This window comes from Rhinoraja longicauda, chromosome 39, assembly GCF_053455715.1.
Source record: "Rhinoraja longicauda isolate Sanriku21f chromosome 39, sRhiLon1.1, whole genome shotgun sequence".
Lineage (NCBI taxonomy): Eukaryota > Metazoa > Chordata > Chondrichthyes > Rajiformes > Arhynchobatidae > Rhinoraja > Rhinoraja longicauda.
The window spans coordinates 11,190,529-11,209,756 of record NC_135991.1 but is presented as its reverse complement, the minus strand read 5'-3'; the positions used below and the strand labels follow the sequence as shown (position 1 = coordinate 11,209,756).

Below are 19,228 nucleotides of genomic sequence, written 5' to 3'. Positions count from 1 at the left end.
ATCTTTGAGGATTAATGAGGAAGGGAGTTAGCCAGCTTTGGGGATGAAGGGGACTGGGAGGTAGCCGGCTGGGGGGAGTAAGCGGGATGGGAGATGGCCAGCTTGGCGGTGTAACGGATGAGATGTAACCATCTTGGTGGGGGGGGGGGGGCTGGCGGGGAGTAAGGGGAATGAGGAAGCCAGCTTGGGTGTGTAAGGGATGGCAGTAGCCCTCTCGGGCGAGTAAGGTGGATGGGGGCAAGCCAAATGTGATGAGTAAGGGGGAGCCAGCTTGGTGGAGTAAGGGATGGGAAGTAGCCAGCTAATGAGATTAAGAGGACTGATAGGTAGCCAGATTGGGAGAGTTAGCGGAATGGGAGGAAACCTGCTTGCGGCATAAGGGGAATGGGAGGGTGGCAGCTTGGGGGAATAAGGAGAATGGGAGGGAGGCAAATTGGGGGAGTAAGTGGGATGGGAGGTAGCCGGCTTAGGCGAATAATGGATGGGATGTAGCCAGCTTGGGGGGGCAGGGGGTGTAAGGGGAATGGGAGCAAGCCAGCTTGGGATGCAAGTAATGGGAGGTAGCCAGCTTGGGCGAGTAAGGGATGTGAAGTAGCCATCTTGGGGGAGAAAAGTTTGGGAGGTAAGGGATAGGAGGTGGCCAGCTTGGGGGGATTAAGCTGTCTGGGACGGAGCCGGCTTGGGGGAGTAAAGGGAATGGGAGTAAGACAGCTCGGGGGTGTCAGGGGAATGGGAGAACGCTAGTTTGGGGAGAAAGGCTGGTGGGAGGAATTCAGCTTGGGGGAGTTAGGGGATGGGATGAATCTAGCTTTAGGGATTAATGGGGATGGGAGGTAGCCAGCTTGGGGGATGAAGAGAACTGGGAGGTTGCCGGGTTGGGGGAGGAAGGGGAATGGAAGGAAGACAACTTGGGGAAGTAAGAGGGATGGGAGATAGCCAGCTTGTGGGAGTCAGGAGAATGGAAGGACACCAACCTGGTGGAGGAAGCCAACCTGGGGGAGGAAGCGGGATGCAGATAGCCAGCTTGGTGGAGCAAGGGGTGGGAGGTAGCCATCTTGGGGGTGTAAGGGGAATGAGCGGGTGCCAGCTTGTGGGAGTAACGGGTGAGAGGTAGCCAACTTGGGGCAATATGGTTTGGGATGTAGCCAACTTGGGGGAGTAAGGGATGGGAGGTAGCCAGCTTGTTAGAGTAAGTGGAGTCATAGTCATAGAGTCCTACAGCACAGAAAGAGGCCCTTCGGCCCATCTCGTCTGCGCCGCCCGCTACCAAACACAGTCTAATTTGAATCCCATTTTCCCGCATTTGGACCGTAGCCCTGAATGTTGTAGCATTTCAAGTGCTCATCCAAATGCCTCTTAAACTTTGCGAGTGTTCCCGTCTCCACCACCACCCCAGGCAGTGAGTTCCAGACTCCAACCACCCTCTGGGTGAAAAAGTTCTTTCTCACATCCCCCCGAAACCTCCCTCCCCTTACCCTGTATCTATGTCCCCTCGTTGTTGAACCTTCCACCAGTGGAAGAAGTTCCCCGCCATCTACCTTATCTATGCCCCTCATGATTTTGTACACCTCGATCATGTCCCCTCTCAGCCTTCTCTGCTCCAGGGAAAACAACCCCAGTATGCTCAGACTCTCCTCATAGCCGAGGCCCTTCATCCCAGGCAGCATCCTGGTGAATCTCCTCTGCACCCTCTCCAAAGCTATCACATCCTTTCTATAACGTGGTGACCAGAACTGTACACAATACTCCAGCTGTAGCCTCACCAGTGTTCTGTACAATTCCATCATTACCCCCCTACTTTTATATTCGATGCCCCGGCTAATGAAGGCCAGTACCCCATATGCCTTTTTGACCACCCTGTCCACCTGTCCTGCTGCCTTCAAGGACTTGTGTACCTGCACTCCAAGGTCCCTCTGTACCCCTGTCTTCCCTAGGGTCCTTCCATTCATGGTGTACTCCCTCTCCAAGTTATTCCTGCCAAAGTGCATCACCTCGCACTTTTCAGGATTAAATTCCATCTGCCACTGCTCCGCCCATCTGACCATCTCATCTATATCTTCCTGCAGCTTGCAGATCCCTTCCTCGCTATTCACCACCCCCCCTAACTTTGTGACATCTGCAAACTTGCTGATCATGCCCTGTACGTTGACATCCAGATCATTTATGTAGATTACAAACAGTAATGGACCAAACACCGATCCCTGCGGCACCCCACTGGACACCGTCCTCCAGTCACAGAAGCACCCTTCTACCATCACCCTCTGCCTTCTGTCACTAAGCCAGTTTTTTATCCATTTTGCCAAGGTGCCCTGGATCCCATGGGCTCTTACCTTCTTGACTAGTCTCCTGTGTGGGACCTTGTCAAAAGCCTTACTGAAATCCATGTATACCACATCCACTGCACTACCCCCATCTACCTCCTTGGTCACCCCTTCAAAAAATGCAATCAAGTTAGTCAGACACGACCTTCCATTAACAAAGCCATGTTGACTATCCTTAATTAACCCTCGATCCTCCAAGTGATGACTGATTCTGTCCCTTAGAATCTTTTCTAGCAGCTTCCCCACCACCGATGTCAAACTCACCGGCCTGTAGTTCCCAGGTTTATCCCTACCGCCCTTTGTAAATAATGGCACCACATTAGCTATCCTCCAGTCCTCCGGTACATCCCCTGTTGCAAGAGAGGCTCTGAAAATTTGTGCCAGAGCCCCTTGCCTCTCTCAGCATCCTGGGATACATCTCGTCAGGGCCCGGAGACTTATCCACTTTTAAGCCTGCCAGAGCCTCCAGCAGCGCCTCCCTGTCAATAGCAATGTGCTCAAGAACATCACAACCGTCCTGCTCCATTTCTAAGTCCGCATCGCCCTCCTCCCTCGTAAAAACAGATGCAAAAAAATCATTTAAAACATCTCCTACATCCTCTGGCTCCACACACAGCTTTCCACTATGGTCCCTGATGGACCCCACTCTTTCCCTCGTTATCCTATTACCCTTGATATACTTATAGAACACTTTGGGATTTTTTTATATTTTGCCCGCTAGTGCTATCTCATGGCCCCTTTTTGCTCTCCTAATTTCTTTTTTAAGAACCGCCCTACACCTTCTGTATTCCTCTAATGATGCCTGTGCCTTAAGTTCTTTATGCCTTCCAAAAGCACCCCTTTTTTTCGAATCAATCCTACTATATCGTTCGACATCCAATGTTCTTTGGACTTGTTTGTCCCACCCTTAAACTTTAGGGGAACATACTTCCTCTGTACTTTTTCAATTATTCCTTTGAATGACTCCCGCTGTTCTGATGCGGTCCTCCCCACGAGAAGCTGATCCCAGTCCACCAGGGCCAATTTCTGCCTTCTCAGATTAAAATCGGCCTTGCCCCAATTTAGAAATTTTCCTCTTTCCTCTGGTCCCTCTTTATCCTTTTCCATTACCACCTTAAATATCACTTCAGCCACCTGTCCGGCCTCATTTCCCAAGATTAAGTCAAATACCTCCCCTCCCTTGTTGGACTTTCAACATATTGGCTCAAAAAGCCCTCCTGGATGACCCTTAGGAACTTTGCACCCTCAGGGCCCTTGACACTTTGACTATCCCAATCAATATTCGGGAAGTTGAAATCCCCTACTATTACTACCCTGTTGTTTTCACACACACCGAGATTTGCCTACTAATATGTTCTTCTATTTCCCTCTGACTGTTTGGGGGTCTGTAGTATACACCCAGTAAGGTGCATGCCACTTTTCTGTTTCTCAATTCCACCCAAATAGCCTCATTTGAGGAACCCGCTAATATGTCATCCCTTTTTACAGCAGAAATAGATTCTTTGATTAATACTGCAACACCCCTCCCCTTTTTCCCTGCTCTCTGTCTCTCCTGAAGATTCTATATCCTGGAATATTGAGCTGCCAGTCCTGCCCTTCCTTCAACCATGTTTCCGTAATGGCAACAATGTCGTACTCCCATGTGTTCAGTAACACCTTCAATTCATCCCCCTTGCTTCCAATACTCCTTGCATTAAAATAAATGCCGTTCAGACTTGCCCTACCCCATTGTGCTGGGGAATTCTTGTTCTGCCTCCCAATCTGATCAGTTTTTTCCTCTATATTTTCCTTCTCCTCACCCCCTATACTAGCTCCATGCTGTATCCCAACCCCCTGCCAAATTAGTTGAAATCCTCCCCAACTGTGCTAGCAAACCTCCCCGCCAGGATATTGGTCCCCCTCTGGTTAAGGTGGAGACCGTCCGGCCTATACAGTTCCCACCTTTCCCAGAAACAGGCCCAATTATCCAGAAAAACGAATCCCTTCCTCCTGCTCCAACTCCTGAGCCACACATTAAACTGCTCTATCCTCCTATTTCTATACTCACTAGCTCGTGGTACAGGGAGTAATCCAGAGATTACAACCTTCGAGGTCCTGCACTTCAATCCTCTACCTAGTCTTTTTTTAACTCTCTTCCTAGCCCCCTAACTTCTCCTTTCAGGACCTCTTCCCTTATCCTACCTATATTGTTGGTACCTATATGTACCACGACCTCTGGCTCCTCTCCCTCCCCTTTCAGGATATCCTGGACACGCTCAGACACATCCCGGACACCGGCACCAGGGAGGCAAACCACCATCCGGGTCTCCCGACAGAGTCCACAGAATCGCCTATCTGACCCCCTCACTATAGAGTCACTATCGCTCTCTTCTTCCTTTCCCTACCCTTCTGAGCAACAGGGCCGGACTCCGTGCCAGAGGCCCGGACGCCGTCGCTGCCCCCAGGTAGGCTGTACTCCCCAACAATACCTCAACAGGAGCATTTATTTCCAAGGGGTACATCCACTGGGGTACTCTCTAGTCCCTGCCTCTGCTCCTTGCCCCCCTAACCGTGACCCACTTGTCTACCTCCCGTGGTCTTGGGGTGACCACCTCTCTATAACTCATCTCTATAACCTCCTCACTCTCCCTGACCAGACGGAGGTCATCAATCTGCCTCTCCAGGTTCCTAATACGGTCCCTTAGGAGCCCCATCTCATCGCACCTGGCGCAGACGTGGATGTCTGGAAGACTATCAGACTCCCAGATCCCCCACATCCGACACCCAGAACAATAAACTGCCCTGGCACTCATACGCTCCAAACAAAGCCCCGTGGTCGGTTACTAAACCTACCGCCCGGCCGCTGCTCCACCGCTCTAACCGCCCACCCAAAAGAACTGAGTGATCTCCTGGGAGAGGCGAAAAACCGGATTAAAAAACCAGGCCAATTTGGGAAAGAAAATCCGGGAAATTCCTCTCCGACCCCAAGCTAGGCGATCGAAACTTGTCCGGGAGATCACACAGGTCTTACTCCTTACTATCTCCACACAATACTTCCAAAGCTGCTGCTGCTGCTGCTGCTGCTGCTGCTGCTACTGCTGCTGATTGCTGAGTGTTAGGGGAATTGGAGGGGGGCAGCTTGGGGTAGTAAGGGAACTGGGAGGATGGCAACTTGGGGGAGTAAACGGGATGGGTGGTAGTCAGCTTGGGTGTGTTACGGATGGGATGTATCCAGCTTGGGCGGGGAGGGGCAAGAGGAATGGGAGGATGACAGCTTGGGGAATAAGGGAAGGGAGGTAGAAAACTTGGGCGAGCAAGGTGGATGGGGAAGCCAGATTCGGGGAGTAATGGGGATGAGTGGAAGCCGGCTTGGGGGAGTGAGCGATGAGAGGAAACCAACTTAGGGGACAAAAGAATGGGATATAGCCAGCTTGGGGGAGTGAGGGATGGTAAGGCAGGCAGTTTGGGGGATTAAGGGATGAGGCGTGGCCATAATGGGGGAGTAAGTCTTGGGACGTAGCCAGCTTGTTGGAAGAAGGGATGGGAGATAGCCAGCTTGGGGGATTAAGCGGTCTGGGAAGTAGCCGGCTTGGGGGAATAAAGGGAAAGGGAGGAAGACATCTTGGGGGTGTCAGGGGAACGGGGGAACACTAGCTTGGGGGAGTAAGGCTGGTGGGAGGAATTCTGCTTGGGGGAGTAAGAGGATGGGATGAAGCCAGCTTTAGGGATTAATGGGCATGGGAGGTAGCCAGCTTAGGGGATGAAGAGAACTGGGAGGTAGGCGGCTTGGGGGGGTGGGGGGGCAGGGGAATGGCTGGAAGGGAACTTATGGAAGTAAGAGGAATGGGAGATAGTTAGCTGGGGGAATAAGGAGAATGGGAGGAAGCCAGCCTCGGGGACGAAGCCAGCCTGGGAGAGGAAGCGGGATGGTAGATAGCCAGCTTGGCGGAGCAAGACATGGGAGGTAACCAGCTTGCGGGTGTAAAGGGAATGAGCGGAAGCCAGCTTGTCGGATTAAGTAGATTGGAAGGGTACCTGCTTGGGGGTGGTGGGGAGAAAGGAGAATGGGAGGAATGCAACTTGGGTGAGTAAAGGGAATGGGAGGGAGCCATCTTGGGGGAATAAGGGGAATAGTAGGATGCCAGCCTGGGGGGGGGGGGGAAGAGGGAAGCGAGATAGCCAGCTTGTGGAAGTAACTTCAATGGGAGGTAGCCAGCTTGGGGTAAATAGATATTGGAGGTAGCCAGGTTGGGGGAGTAAGGGATGGGAGATAACAAGCTTGTGGGCATAATGGGACTGGGAGGCAGGCAGATTGGGGAGAAAGTGGAATGGAAGTCAGTCTGCTTGGGGGAGTAATGGAGATGGGAGGAAGCCAGTCTCGCGGAGTAAGGGGATGGGAGTTAATCAGCTTGGGGGAGTAAGGGATGGGACGTGGGTAGCTTGTGGGAGGAAGGGATGGGAGGTTGCCAGCTTGGGCGTGTAAGGGGTGGGAGGGAGCCAGCTTGTGGGAGTAAGGGGGCTGGGGCGGCAGCCAGCTATGGAAGTAAGGGGAATGGGAGAAAGTCTGCTTGGGGTAGTAAAGGGAATGGGAGGGAGTCAGCTTGAGGGAATAATGGCAATGGGAAGAAGTGAGTTTAGGGGGAGTAAAGGATGGGAGGTAGACGGCTTAAGGGGAGAAGGGAAAATGGGAGCTCGCTCTTTCTCTTGCTTCACGCGGACTCGCACCTGTTCATCCCCTCCACCTCCACGCCACCTTCAACCGATATTCCCTCCTCTCTCTTTATAATTCCAAACTGCTCAATCCTTATCTCCCAACTTTTATCTTTTAACCTCTGGTCAACCACCTAACTATGAAAACGGTATTCACCCACTTATCATTCAACTCGCTTTGCCCTGCTGTTCCAGCCTTCTCCACCTTCCCACCATAATCAGTATGAAGAAGGGTCTCGAACCGAACTTCACCCATCCATGTCCTTGGCAGGCTTAGCTAGTTCGGCGTGCCCTCTACAACTCTCACCAACTTCGACAGATGCACCATAGAAAGTATTTTATCAAGATGCATCACAGCTTGGTTTGGGAACAGCTCCATATAAGAACGCCAGAAATTGCTGCGAATTGTCCAGACCATCACACAAAGCAACCTCCCATATATTGACTCAATTTATAAACCACGCTGCCCCGGCAAGGCCAGCAGCATAATCAAGGACGAGTCGCACCATTGCCACTCCTGCTTCTCCTCTGTCCCATCAGGCAAAATGTATAGAAGTGTGAAAATGCACACCTCCAGTTTCAGGGTCAATGTCTTCCCAGCTGTTATCAGGCAACGGAATCATCCTACTACAACCAGAAAGCAGTGCTGAACTACTATCCACCTCTTTATTGATCATCGGACTATCCTCGATCGGACTTTGCAGGCTTTACCTTGCACTGAAAGTTATCCCCTTATCATGTATCTATGCTCGGTAAATGGCTCGACTGTAATAATGTATTTTGTTTCCACTGACTGGGTAGCACGCAACAACAGCTTTTCACGGTACCTCGGTACACGTGACAATAAACTGCACTGAACTGACATACTCAACTAGATTTCTCCAGAGTTGTAGCCTGACTCGCATTGGATATTGATTGTATGTGACAGTGTGAGTGTGCGAGTCCGTGCAAGAGTATGTTAGCACGTGTGTGCGAGTGTGAATGTGTGAGATTGTGCAAATCAGTCGTTGTGTGTGTGTGTGTATGCGTTCGTGTATGCGGTTGCAGGAATTTCAATGATTCAGCGATATCTTATTATCACGTACCCAGGTAGAGTGAAATGCTTAGTTTTGCAGACAACCCGGTAACATCATGTAGAAGACCTCACCTAGGCAGTACTAAAGTGTCGCCTCATTTTGACGCCGAGAAAGTTACAAACGTTGGCCGAATTGTTCTATCTCCTACCTGCCGCCGCACGGCGGGTTGCCCGTTCGTTCTCGGCGGCCTTCCCCGCTCTCCGACGGTCCACCTCGCTCTCTGCGTTTCCTCGCGGCTCCCTCCTCCTCCCGAGGCGCGGCTCCCATCGCCATCCGCGGTGGGCGAGCCGGGCTGACCGGGCCGACTTAAGGGCTTGGTCCCGGTCACCGGGAACACCCCGGCCACGCTGCGCTGCGCTGCTCGCCGCGAACATCCAAGGATACACTCAATCCCAAAATGTGCACGTGTGCATGCGGGTCTGCGTGTGAGAGAGCGGTAGAGATTGTAAGTGTCTATATTTGTGTGTGTGTGTGTGTGTCTGTCTGTGCGAGTGCGTGAGTGTGCGTGTGAGTGTGTAAGCATTAGTAAGTGTGGATACAAGTGCGATTGAATGTATCTGTGTCTCTGAGTGGGAGAGTGCGTGTGGGTTTGTGAAGGACAGTGTTTGCGTCTGTGCGTGTGTGTGGCTGTTTGTGAGAATTGGTTAGAATATGTGGGATGTGAGTTTGTCAGAGTATTTGAGTATGTAATTCTTTGATAGTGTGTGTGTGTGTTTGTGTGTGTGTGTGTGTGTGTGTATGATGGTGTTGTGTCAGTGCATGTGTTCGTGTGTAAGTGTGTGCCAATGAGTGCGTGTCTCTTCGTGCAAGTGCGTGTGAATATCTGTTTTGTGTGAGTGCATGTGTGCGTGTGATTTTATGTGGGAATGTGTGAGAGTATATTTAATTGTTTGTGATTGCATGTGAGAGATTGTGTGTGTCTTCGTGCGCGGGTATGTGTGTGTGCGTGTTTGAGTGTGGGTGTGAAAATGTGTGTTTGTAATGATGTAATGGCATACTGTGGGTTTTAGTGACGACGTGAAACGATGTGTGGCATTACTGATGGAGTGACACACTGTGCAGTGGAACTGGTGGAGTGACACAATGTATGGTAGGAATGGTGGATTAACACACTCTGAGTTGGTACAGATGGAGTGACACACTTTGGAGTTGTATTGATGAAGTGACACACTGCGCAGTAGTACTGATGGGGTGACATACTGTGCAGTGCACTGATGGAGTGACACATTGCGCTCTAGCACTGATGGAGTGACACCAGTTGATGCAGTACGGGTGGATTAACACACTTTGGGTTGGTACAGATATAGTGCAGTAGTAATGATGAAGTGACACACTTTGCAGTAGTTCTGATGGAGTGATACACCGTGGGCCTCAAATGATGCAGTGACACACTGCGGGTAATACTGATGGAGTGACACAATGATTAGTACTGTTGTTATGACAAACTGTGGGGTAATACTGACGGAGTGACACACAGTGGAATAGTACTGATTTAGTGACAAATTGTGAGGTGGTTCTGTTGTAATGACATACTGTGGGGAAGTATTGATGGATGAAACACTGTGGGCTCGACTAATGTAGTGATACATTGTGAGGTAGTACTGAGGAGCTGGCACACTGTGGCGTAGAATTGATGGAGTGCACCCTGGGGTCGTACTGATGTAGTTCCACACTGAAGTAGTACTTACGGAGTGACAAACTGTGTGGTAGTACTGATGCAATGTCATTGCATCAGTACTACCACGCAGTTTGTCACTCCATAACCCCATCACGTGGGATAAAACTGATGGAGTGACACGCTGTGGAGCAGTACAGATGGAGTGACACACGGTGCATATTATTGATGGACTGACACACTGCGCGGTTGCACTGATGGAGTGACATACATCGGTGTAGTGCTGATTGAATGGCATACTGGGGGCAGTATGGACAGAATGGCGTACAGTGGGCGAGTACTGAAGTATTGACACAATGTTCGGTGGTACTGTCGTGTTGCACATTGTGACTTCCACACTGAAGTAGGACTGACGGCGGGGCAGTACAGATGGAGGGTTACACTGTTGGGTAACACTAATTGAATGAGTCCACATTATGGAATAACAAGCTTAAGGCAGTACTGATGGAGTGCATCACCGTGGTGTAGTACTGATGGAATAATATATTGTAGGGTAGTACTGACGGAGTGACACGCTCCAGTGTTGTACTGATGGAGTGTAACACTGTGAAGTAGTACTGGTGTATTGACGTTCTGTGGAGGTGTGTTGATGGAATGACACACTATTTTGGAGTGATACAGTGACACTGATGGACTGACACGCTCTGCGGTAGTACTGTTCCGATGACAAACTGTGGTGAAATAGTGATGGAATTACACACTATGGAGTCGCAGCGATGGGTTAGCACACTGTGGGGTAATACGGATGGAATGCACATTTGAGGTAGTCCTGATGGTGTGAAATACTTTGGGGAGTACTGATGGAAGAATATACTGCGGGGAGTACTGATGGAGTGACACGTTCTAGGGTTGCACTGAAGTGACATGATATGGGGTAGTACTGATGGAGTGCAACACCATGGAGTTGTATTAATGCAGTGACACACTGTGTGGTAGTACCGATGGAGTGACACGGTGAGCGGTAGTACTATTGTGACGACAAACTGCGGTGTAAAACTAATGCACTGTTTGGTAATACTGATGGAGTGACACAATGTGTGGCAGCACTTATGGAGTGACACACTGGGATAGTCCTTATTGAATGATAAACATCGGGTAATACTAATGGAGTGATGGAGTGAGACATTGTGGGGAAATACTAATAAAGTGAAGCTCTGGGGAATTACTGATGGAGTTGCACAGTGAGGTAGTACTGATGGAGTGACACACTGTGGGGAATACTGATGGAGTGACACTGCGAGGAAGTACTGATCGGTTTACACAGTGGGGCCGTACTGATGGAATGACACGCTACGTGGTAGTACTGATGGAGTGATAATCAATTGATTGTAGTGATGGAGTGACACACGTTGACGTAGTACTCATGCAATGATAACCCGAGTGATATTCCTGATGGTGCGACGCTCTGTGAGGAGGCACTGAAGCAGTGGCACAGTGTAAGAGAGTACAAATGGAGTAACGAACAGATACAGTGGCACATTGTGGGTAATGCTGGTGGAGTGACACACTTTGATGTGGTACTGATGGAGTGACGCCCTGTGGGGTAGTACTGTTGGAGTGACATATCCCTGGGTAATACTGGTGGATTGAAACACTGTGGGGTAGTACTGATGGAAGGACTAATTATGTAGTACTGATGGAGTGACACACCGTTGGATAGTAATGATAGAGTGACACCCTGTGTGGTAGTGCTAATGGAGTGATACACACGTTAGTACTGATGTTGAAAAACACTGTGAGTGTGTATTGATGAAATGGTATACAGTGCGATCGTACCGACGAAGTGACACGCTCTGGGGTTGTACTGATGGACTGACATAGTGTGTTGTAGTAATGACCGTCTAACACACTTGTAGGCTTGTATTGACGGAGTGATAACCAGTGGTGTAGTATTGATGGAGTGACACAATGTGGGCAGTACAGATGGACCAATACACTTTGTGGTAGTCCTCGTGAAGTGACGAACTGTGGGCAGGTACTGATTGAGTAAAATATTTTGGTATAGTACTGATGGAGTGACACAGTGTGCAGTAGTACTGATGGAGGAACAAACGATATGGTAGTACTGATGTCTTGGCACACTGGGATAGTATTAATGGTGTGAAACTAAATGGGGAAGGACTGATGTGATGACACATTATAGGGTAGTTCTGATGGACTGACACATTGATGGGGAAAACTGATCGAATGACGCACTGTGGGATAGTTCTGATGGGGGGGGGGGGGTGTCCAATGTCTGGCTGAGTAGACATAACTTTTCAGCACTCCCGAGAACAAAGCCCTAAACTACCAAAAAAAGACGCACTAAAAGAATTCAAGTACTTTAATTTAAAGTTAAAAGTATAAAGAACGTACTGATGAACCCCAAGAAAGAAAGGAAGGGAGCACTGCTGCCACTGAAGCCAAGAAATCCACCGAGGGAATCAAGAAAGAAAATCGAAGGTAGGCCTACAGCCACGACGGAGCAAGGGCCTGGATTTGAGGAGCTCTCAGCAGGCGCAGAGGCATGGCCCTCTGGTGGCCGAGAGGCTCAAGTTTCGGAATCGAGTGAAGATGAGGGAACCAGCAGTGAAAGTGGAAACAAGCAAGAACGGGATCAAGATGATTCAGAGATTAAAATTAAAGCGATGTTTGAAGAAATTATTAAAAGGCTCAAGAAAATTGAAGGAGCTCACAATGTGATGGAAAAGGAAGTGAAAGCATTGAGGATAGATAATAAGGAACTGCATAACGATAACAAGGAGCTTCATAAGGACAATATCGAAATATATCAGACTTTGAAAAAAATGGAGGGGGACTTTCAAACAGTGATAAACAGAGTGGATAATATAGAAATGGAGAACGAATTGTTAAAATCCAGAGTGGAAAGAAATGAAGATAGTATTACTGCTGCAACAATTGAAAGCAAAAAGATCGTGGAAAAGTTGGATGCCTTGGAAAACTACAGCAGGAGAAATAATGTTAAAATTGTTGGCTTGCCAGAGGGAGTTGAGGGGGAAGACCCAATCAATTTTTTTCAAGATTGGATAGTGACTAGTCTTGGAATAGATAAACAAGGACCGATGGAAATAGAAAGAGCACATAGGGCTCTAAGACCGAAACCTACGAATAATCAAAAGCCAAGATCTGTGTTGATTAAATTCTTAAGATACCGAGATGGAGAATTGGTCCTCCAATCAGTCGGAATGAATATAAGACAGGAAAAACCAATAGAGTATGAAGGTACCAAAATAATTTTTTACCCAGATATTAGTAATGTCTTGTTGAGCAGGAAAAAAGAATTTGATAAGGCAAAAAATATTTTATGGAAGAAAGGATATAAGTTCATTTTACTGCATCCTGCTACTTTGAAGATTATGATCAACATTGGAGAAAATAAATTTTTCAAAGACTTTGTCAGAGCACAAGAATTTGCTGATGAATTGCCATCGAGAATTGGCGAAGAAGATCCGTGAATGAATGATTATTAACAAGATTTGTATACTATAGAGGGGATCAATTGTATTAAAGATAGTTAATTTTTAGAAGTACTTGAAATATCGGGGGGGGGCTGGAGAATATGCATGCTCTACCATAATCATGGGCACAAGTGTGGTGTGGACCACACCTCGTATAATAGAGGGGGGTAATGTTGTTAATTTATTTATTAACAACATTAGAGGGAGGGTTTACTTTTCTTTCTTTCTTTTTTCTTTTCTGTTTTTGTACCTGGACGATGGAAGGGAGTACACTGAAATACGGCACAACGTAAATATTCGAAGAGGTAACAAGGTAAGGAGGAAGGGGAAAAAAAAAAAGATTGAATGGAGAATAAATTAAATTTTTAAAGTTATAATGTGAATGGGTTAAATGGACCGATAAAAAGGAAGAGAATTTTAACACAGATGAAAAAATTGGAAGTGGATATAGCTTTCTTACAAGAAACACATCTAACGGAAAAAGAACATCAAAAGTTAAAGAGAGATTGGGTAGGAAGTTTGGTAGCATCTTCTTTTAATTCAAAAGCAAGAGGGTTTGCGATCCTATTTAAGAAAACGCTACCAATTAAGATACAAAATATTGTAAGTGACCCAGTAGGTAGATTTATAATCGTACATTGTCAAATTTTCTCAGAATTGTGGACTTTAATGAATATATATGCACCAAATACAGATGATGAGAAGTTTGTGCAGGATACTTTTCTAAATCTAGCGGAAGCACATGAAAATATATTGATAGGGGGAGATTTGAATTTTTGTTTAGATCCAGTAATGGATAGATCATCAAGGACAACGACAAAGACAAGAGCAGCGAAGACAACCTTGAATTTAATAGAAAGTTTAAATTTAATAGATGTTTGGAGGAAAAGCCATCCCAAGGAAAGAGATTACTCTTTTTATTCCAATAGACATGATACATATTCTAGAATAGATCTATTTTTGATTTCAGCTCAATTAAGTGGTAGAATAATACAAATAGATTACAAGGCTAGATTGTTATCGGATCACTCACCATTATTAATGAAAATTACGATGTCAGATAAAGAACAGGCAGTGTATAGATGGAGACTCAACTCTTTACTATTGAAAAGGCAAGACTTTTGTGATTTTATTCGAGGACAAATTGAATTATATTTGGAGACAAATTTAAATTCAGTGGATGACAAATTTATTGTATGGGATGCAATGAAGGCTTATTTGAGAGGCCAAATTATAAGCTACTCATCTAAGATAAAGAAAGACTATAGGAAGGAATCTGAAAGATTAGAAAAATAAATCACTGTATTAGAAAAAGACTTACAGAAAACTTCTTCAGATACAAAAAAAACACAACTTGCAATTAAAAAATTTCAATACAATACATTACACACTCACAGAACTGAAAAACTAATATTACGAACTAACCAAAGATATTATGAATTAGGAGAAAGAGCCCACAAGGTATTGGCATGGCAACTGAAAGAAGAACAAATATCAAGAACAATAAATTCAATTAGAACAGATCAGAACATTATTACTTATAAACCTAGAGAAACCAATGAGGTATTTAAGCAATTCTACACTAATCTCTACCATTCTGAATCTGAAAAGGATGAAATTAAGATAAATATTTTTTTATCCAAGATACGATTACCAACAATCTCTAATGAGGAGCAGATGGGACTAAATGCCTCCTTTACTTTGAGAGAGGTGGAGGAAGTACTATATTCTTTACCAAGTAATAAATCTCCAGGGGAAGATGGTTTTCCGCCTGAGTTCTATAAAAAATTTAAAGAGTTGTTGTTACCACTATTTATGGAAGTGATACATCAAGCGGAGAAAACATCTACATTACCAGACTCCTTCTCATTGGCAATTATAACTGTAATTTAAAATTGAAATGGATAAAATAAAAGAGTCTTGTCCAGAAGAATTTATATATAAATGGGAAACGAAGATATTAGTTAAGGATAAAGAGTCACCCCTGCTAAAACATTTAATTAATACATGGTTGAAAACAGTTAAAGTTAAGGATAAAAGATTTTTTTTAACAGCTAAAACTCCATTAGTAAAAAATGGATTATTGCCGTTTGCTTGGAATAATCAAATACTACAACTCTGGGAACAGAAGGGTATTAAAAATATAGGAGATTGCTATGAAGGGAATATCTTTTTGACATTTTCTCAATTGAGAAATAAATATCAAATTCCAGGGAATAGTATTTTTTTCTATTATCAATTACAATCTTTTTTAAAGGAAAAGTTAGGAAGTTCAATGTCTCTATTTCAGATTAAAGGAATCGAATCCTTGATTCAGGGTAAGGGAATTAAAAAAATTATATCATCAATGTATAAACTACTACAGATAGCTAGTTCAAAGATAGGAATTAATAAAGCAAGACAAAGATGGGAAACAGATCTTAATATTATTATTGATGAACCAAGTTGGGAAAGACTGTGTCTAGATATTATGCAAAATACTATTAATGTGAGGTATAACTTAGTGCAGTATAATTTTTTGCAGCAACTATATTTAACCCCGGAAAAATTAAATAAATTTAAACTAAATTCAACCGAAAGGTGTTTTAGATGCAACCAAGACGTGGGCACTTTTATACACTCTACTTGGGCATGTCAGAAGGTAACTCCTTTTTGGCAAGACCTAAAAAAGTTTTTAGAGCAATTGATGAATAAGATTATACCAATGGATCCAAGGTTGTTTTTGCTAGGAGATACAAAAGGAATAACACCAAAGCTAAGTCTCGATAAACATCAGGAAAGATTTCTCAAAATATCATTAGCAGTAGCCAAAAAATGTGTTGCGGTTACATGGAAAGAACAAAATGAAATAAGATTCGAAAGATGGCATGCAGAAATGCGGAGTTGTATCCCATTAGAAAAAGCAACGTATAATCTGAGAAATAGATACGACTTCTTTTTGAAGGTGTGGAACCCATTCATGGCAAAGTTAGGATTAAGAATAGGAAGTACTTAAATTCAGGATTGCCTTGTTACCTAGCAAAAATTTAAAAAGAAATTACTCGGAAGTGACCCCCTCGGGACTCCAGGTTTCTTTCTTTCTTTCTTTCTTCTGCTTTTTCTTTTTCTTTCTTTTCAACTGAGGGGTGGGGGAGGGGAGAAAATACAGAAAAATACGTGTAACATATAATCGAAGTTATAGGTTAGTGACTATTGTTTACTATTGTTTACTATGAAATGTATAATGTATAACGTATGGGTTCTGTTAAAACTTAAATAAAATATTAAAAAAAAAAAAAAAAAGGATAGTTCTGATGGACCGATAGAATGACTATCCATATGGTAGTACTGATGAAATGGCATTGTATTGGAGAGTACCGAATGAATGACACGTTGTAATGCAGTAATGATGGAGTAACAGACGATGTGGTAGTACTGATGGAGTTACACGCTATGGGATAATACTTATGGATTACCATCCAGTGGGGTAGTACTGAAGGACTGGTATATTTTCGAGTAGTACTGATATAGTGACACATTCGATGGTATTACCGAAGCGGGTAAAAATCTGTGGCTAGTACTGTTGAAATTACAGACTTAAGGTAGTATGACAGAGTGAAACATCGCAGGGCAGAAATGATGGAATGACATACTGTGGGGTTGTACTGATGCGAGTGACACGCTCTTGGGTTCTCCTAATGGAGTAACATGCAGTGCTGATGGAGTGACAGACTGTGAAGTAGTATTGATGATTGACCTAACGTAGGGTATTATTCATGTAATGGCACATTCTGGGGTAGTACTGATGGAGTGACACACTGTGCGGTAGTATTATTGTTATGACATAATGTGGGATGGAATTGATAGTGACACTCTGTGGTAGTACTGATGGAGTGACGCACTGTAGGGCAGTACTGGTGTAATGGTATACTGTCGGATAGTACTGATGGAGTGACGCACTGTGGGGTCGTACTGGTATAACGGTATACTGTGGGATTGTACTGCTGGAGTGTTATGGCTATGGCGGCGCGGGCACATCGCGACGCCCTGTGTCTCACCAGAATCTGCGATTTTATAGTAATTTGCTTATTTGTCTCATGTCTATCCACATGGAATAGTCTAGCTCACTTATCATACAACTGACAGGAGCTTATAAACATCGGTTGCTGCATCGGTTCCTACAACTATGACAACTTTTTAGGCGAACTCCATTTCGCTCCTGAACTGGCCAGGTCAGCAGAGCGTACCAAGCCAGCTCGGCCGACCGGAAGCGCCCATAGACGGCGCAGCGAACGTAAACACCGCCGTGGATGCCGAGGTGGCTTAAAGGCTAGGCTAGAGCTAACTCCACACAGGCCATCAATTCCTAGCCTTTTCCTTGCTAATGTACGATCATTGGCAAACAAAATGGACGAACTCCGGCTGCGGATTACCTCCCACAATTGGATTAAGGACTGCAACAACATGATTTTCACGGAAACATGGCTGAACAATGACGTTTCAGATGTGATAGAATCGGAGGGGCAAGAGGTGGGGGTGTTGCATTGCTTGTCAGGGAGGATATCACAGCAGTGCTTTGGCAGGACAGACTAGAAGGCTCGATTAAGGAGGCTGTTTGGGTGGAACTCAGAAATGAGAAAGGTTTAGCAACACTTATAGGGGTGTATTATAGACCGCCAAATAGGGAACGAGAATTGGAAGAGCAAATATGTAAGGAGATAGCAGATATTAGTAGTAAGCACAGAGTGGTGATTGTGGGTGATTTCAATTTTCCGTATATAGACTGGGAATCACATTCTGTTAAAGGGCTGGATGGTTTGGAGTTTGTAAAATGTGTGCAGGATCGTTTTTTGCAGCAATACGTAGAGGTGCCTACCAGAGAAGGGGCAGTGTTGGACCTCCTGTTGGGAAATGAGATGGGTCAGGTGACGGAGGTATGTGTTGAGGAGCACTTTGGGTCTAGTGATCATAATGCCATTAGTTTCAATATCATTATGGAGAAGGTCAAATCTGGACCAAGGGTTGAGATTTTGGATTGGAGAAAGGCTAATTTTGAGGAGATGAGAAAGGATTTAAAAGGAGTGAAATGGAAATTGTTGTTTTATGAAAAGGATATAATAGAGAAATGGAGGATATTTAAAGGTGAAATTTTGAGAGTACAGAGTCTTTATGTCCCTGTTCGGTGGAAAGGAAAGAATAATAATTTGAAAGAGCCGTGGTTTTCCAGGGAAATTGGACACTTGGTTCGGAAAAAGAGGGAGATATACAATAAATATAAGCGGCAGGGAGTAAATGAGGTTCTTGAGGAATATAAAGAATGTAAAAGGAATCTTAAGAAGGAAATTAGAAAAGCGAAAAAAAGATATGAGGCTGCTTTGGAAAGTAATGTAAAAGTAAACCCCAAGGGGTTCTACAGATATGTCAATAGCAAAAGGATAGTGAGGGATAAAATTGGTCCATTAGAGAGTCAGAGTGGACAGCTATGTGCTGAGCCGGAAGAAATGGGGGAGATATTAAACAATTCCTTTTCTTCGGTATTTACAGAGGAGAAGGATATTGAATTATGTGAGGTAAGCGAAACAAGTAGAGTAGTGATGGAAATTAGGAGGATTAAAGAAGAGGAGGTACGGACACTTTTGAAGAATATAAAAGTGGATAAGTCTCCAGGTCCTGATAGGATATTCCCTAGGACATTGAGGGAAGTTAGTGCAGAAATAGCAGGGGCTATGACGGAAATATTTCAAACGTCATTAGAAACAGGGATGGTGCCGGAAGATTGGCGCATTGCGCATGTTGTGCCGTTGTTTAAAAAAGGTTCTAAAAGTAAACCTAGCAATTATAGACCTATTAGTTTGACGTCTGTGGTGGGAAAATTAATGGAAAAGATACTTAGGGACAATATATATAATTATTTGGATAATCAAGGCCTGATTAGAAACAGTCAACATGGATTTGTGCCTGGAAGGTCATGTTTGACTAATCTTCTTGAATTTTTTGAAGAGGTTACCAGGGAAATTGATAAGGGCAAGG

The 19,228-nt window shown here is 45.1% G+C and overlaps 1 protein-coding gene across 1 annotated transcript in view; it reads left to right on the top strand.

The window, feature by feature from the left end:
• Positions 1-17,525, top strand: part of LOC144611206 (uncharacterized) — a 22,761-nt gene extending 5,236 nt beyond the window's left edge. The window contains exon 4 of the mRNA XM_078430256.1: positions 17,400-17,525. Coding sequence (XP_078286382.1) covers positions 17,400-17,525 — 126 coding nt within the window. The remainder of the gene's footprint in view (positions 1-17,399) is intronic.
• Positions 17,526-19,228: the final 1,703 nt, after the last annotated feature.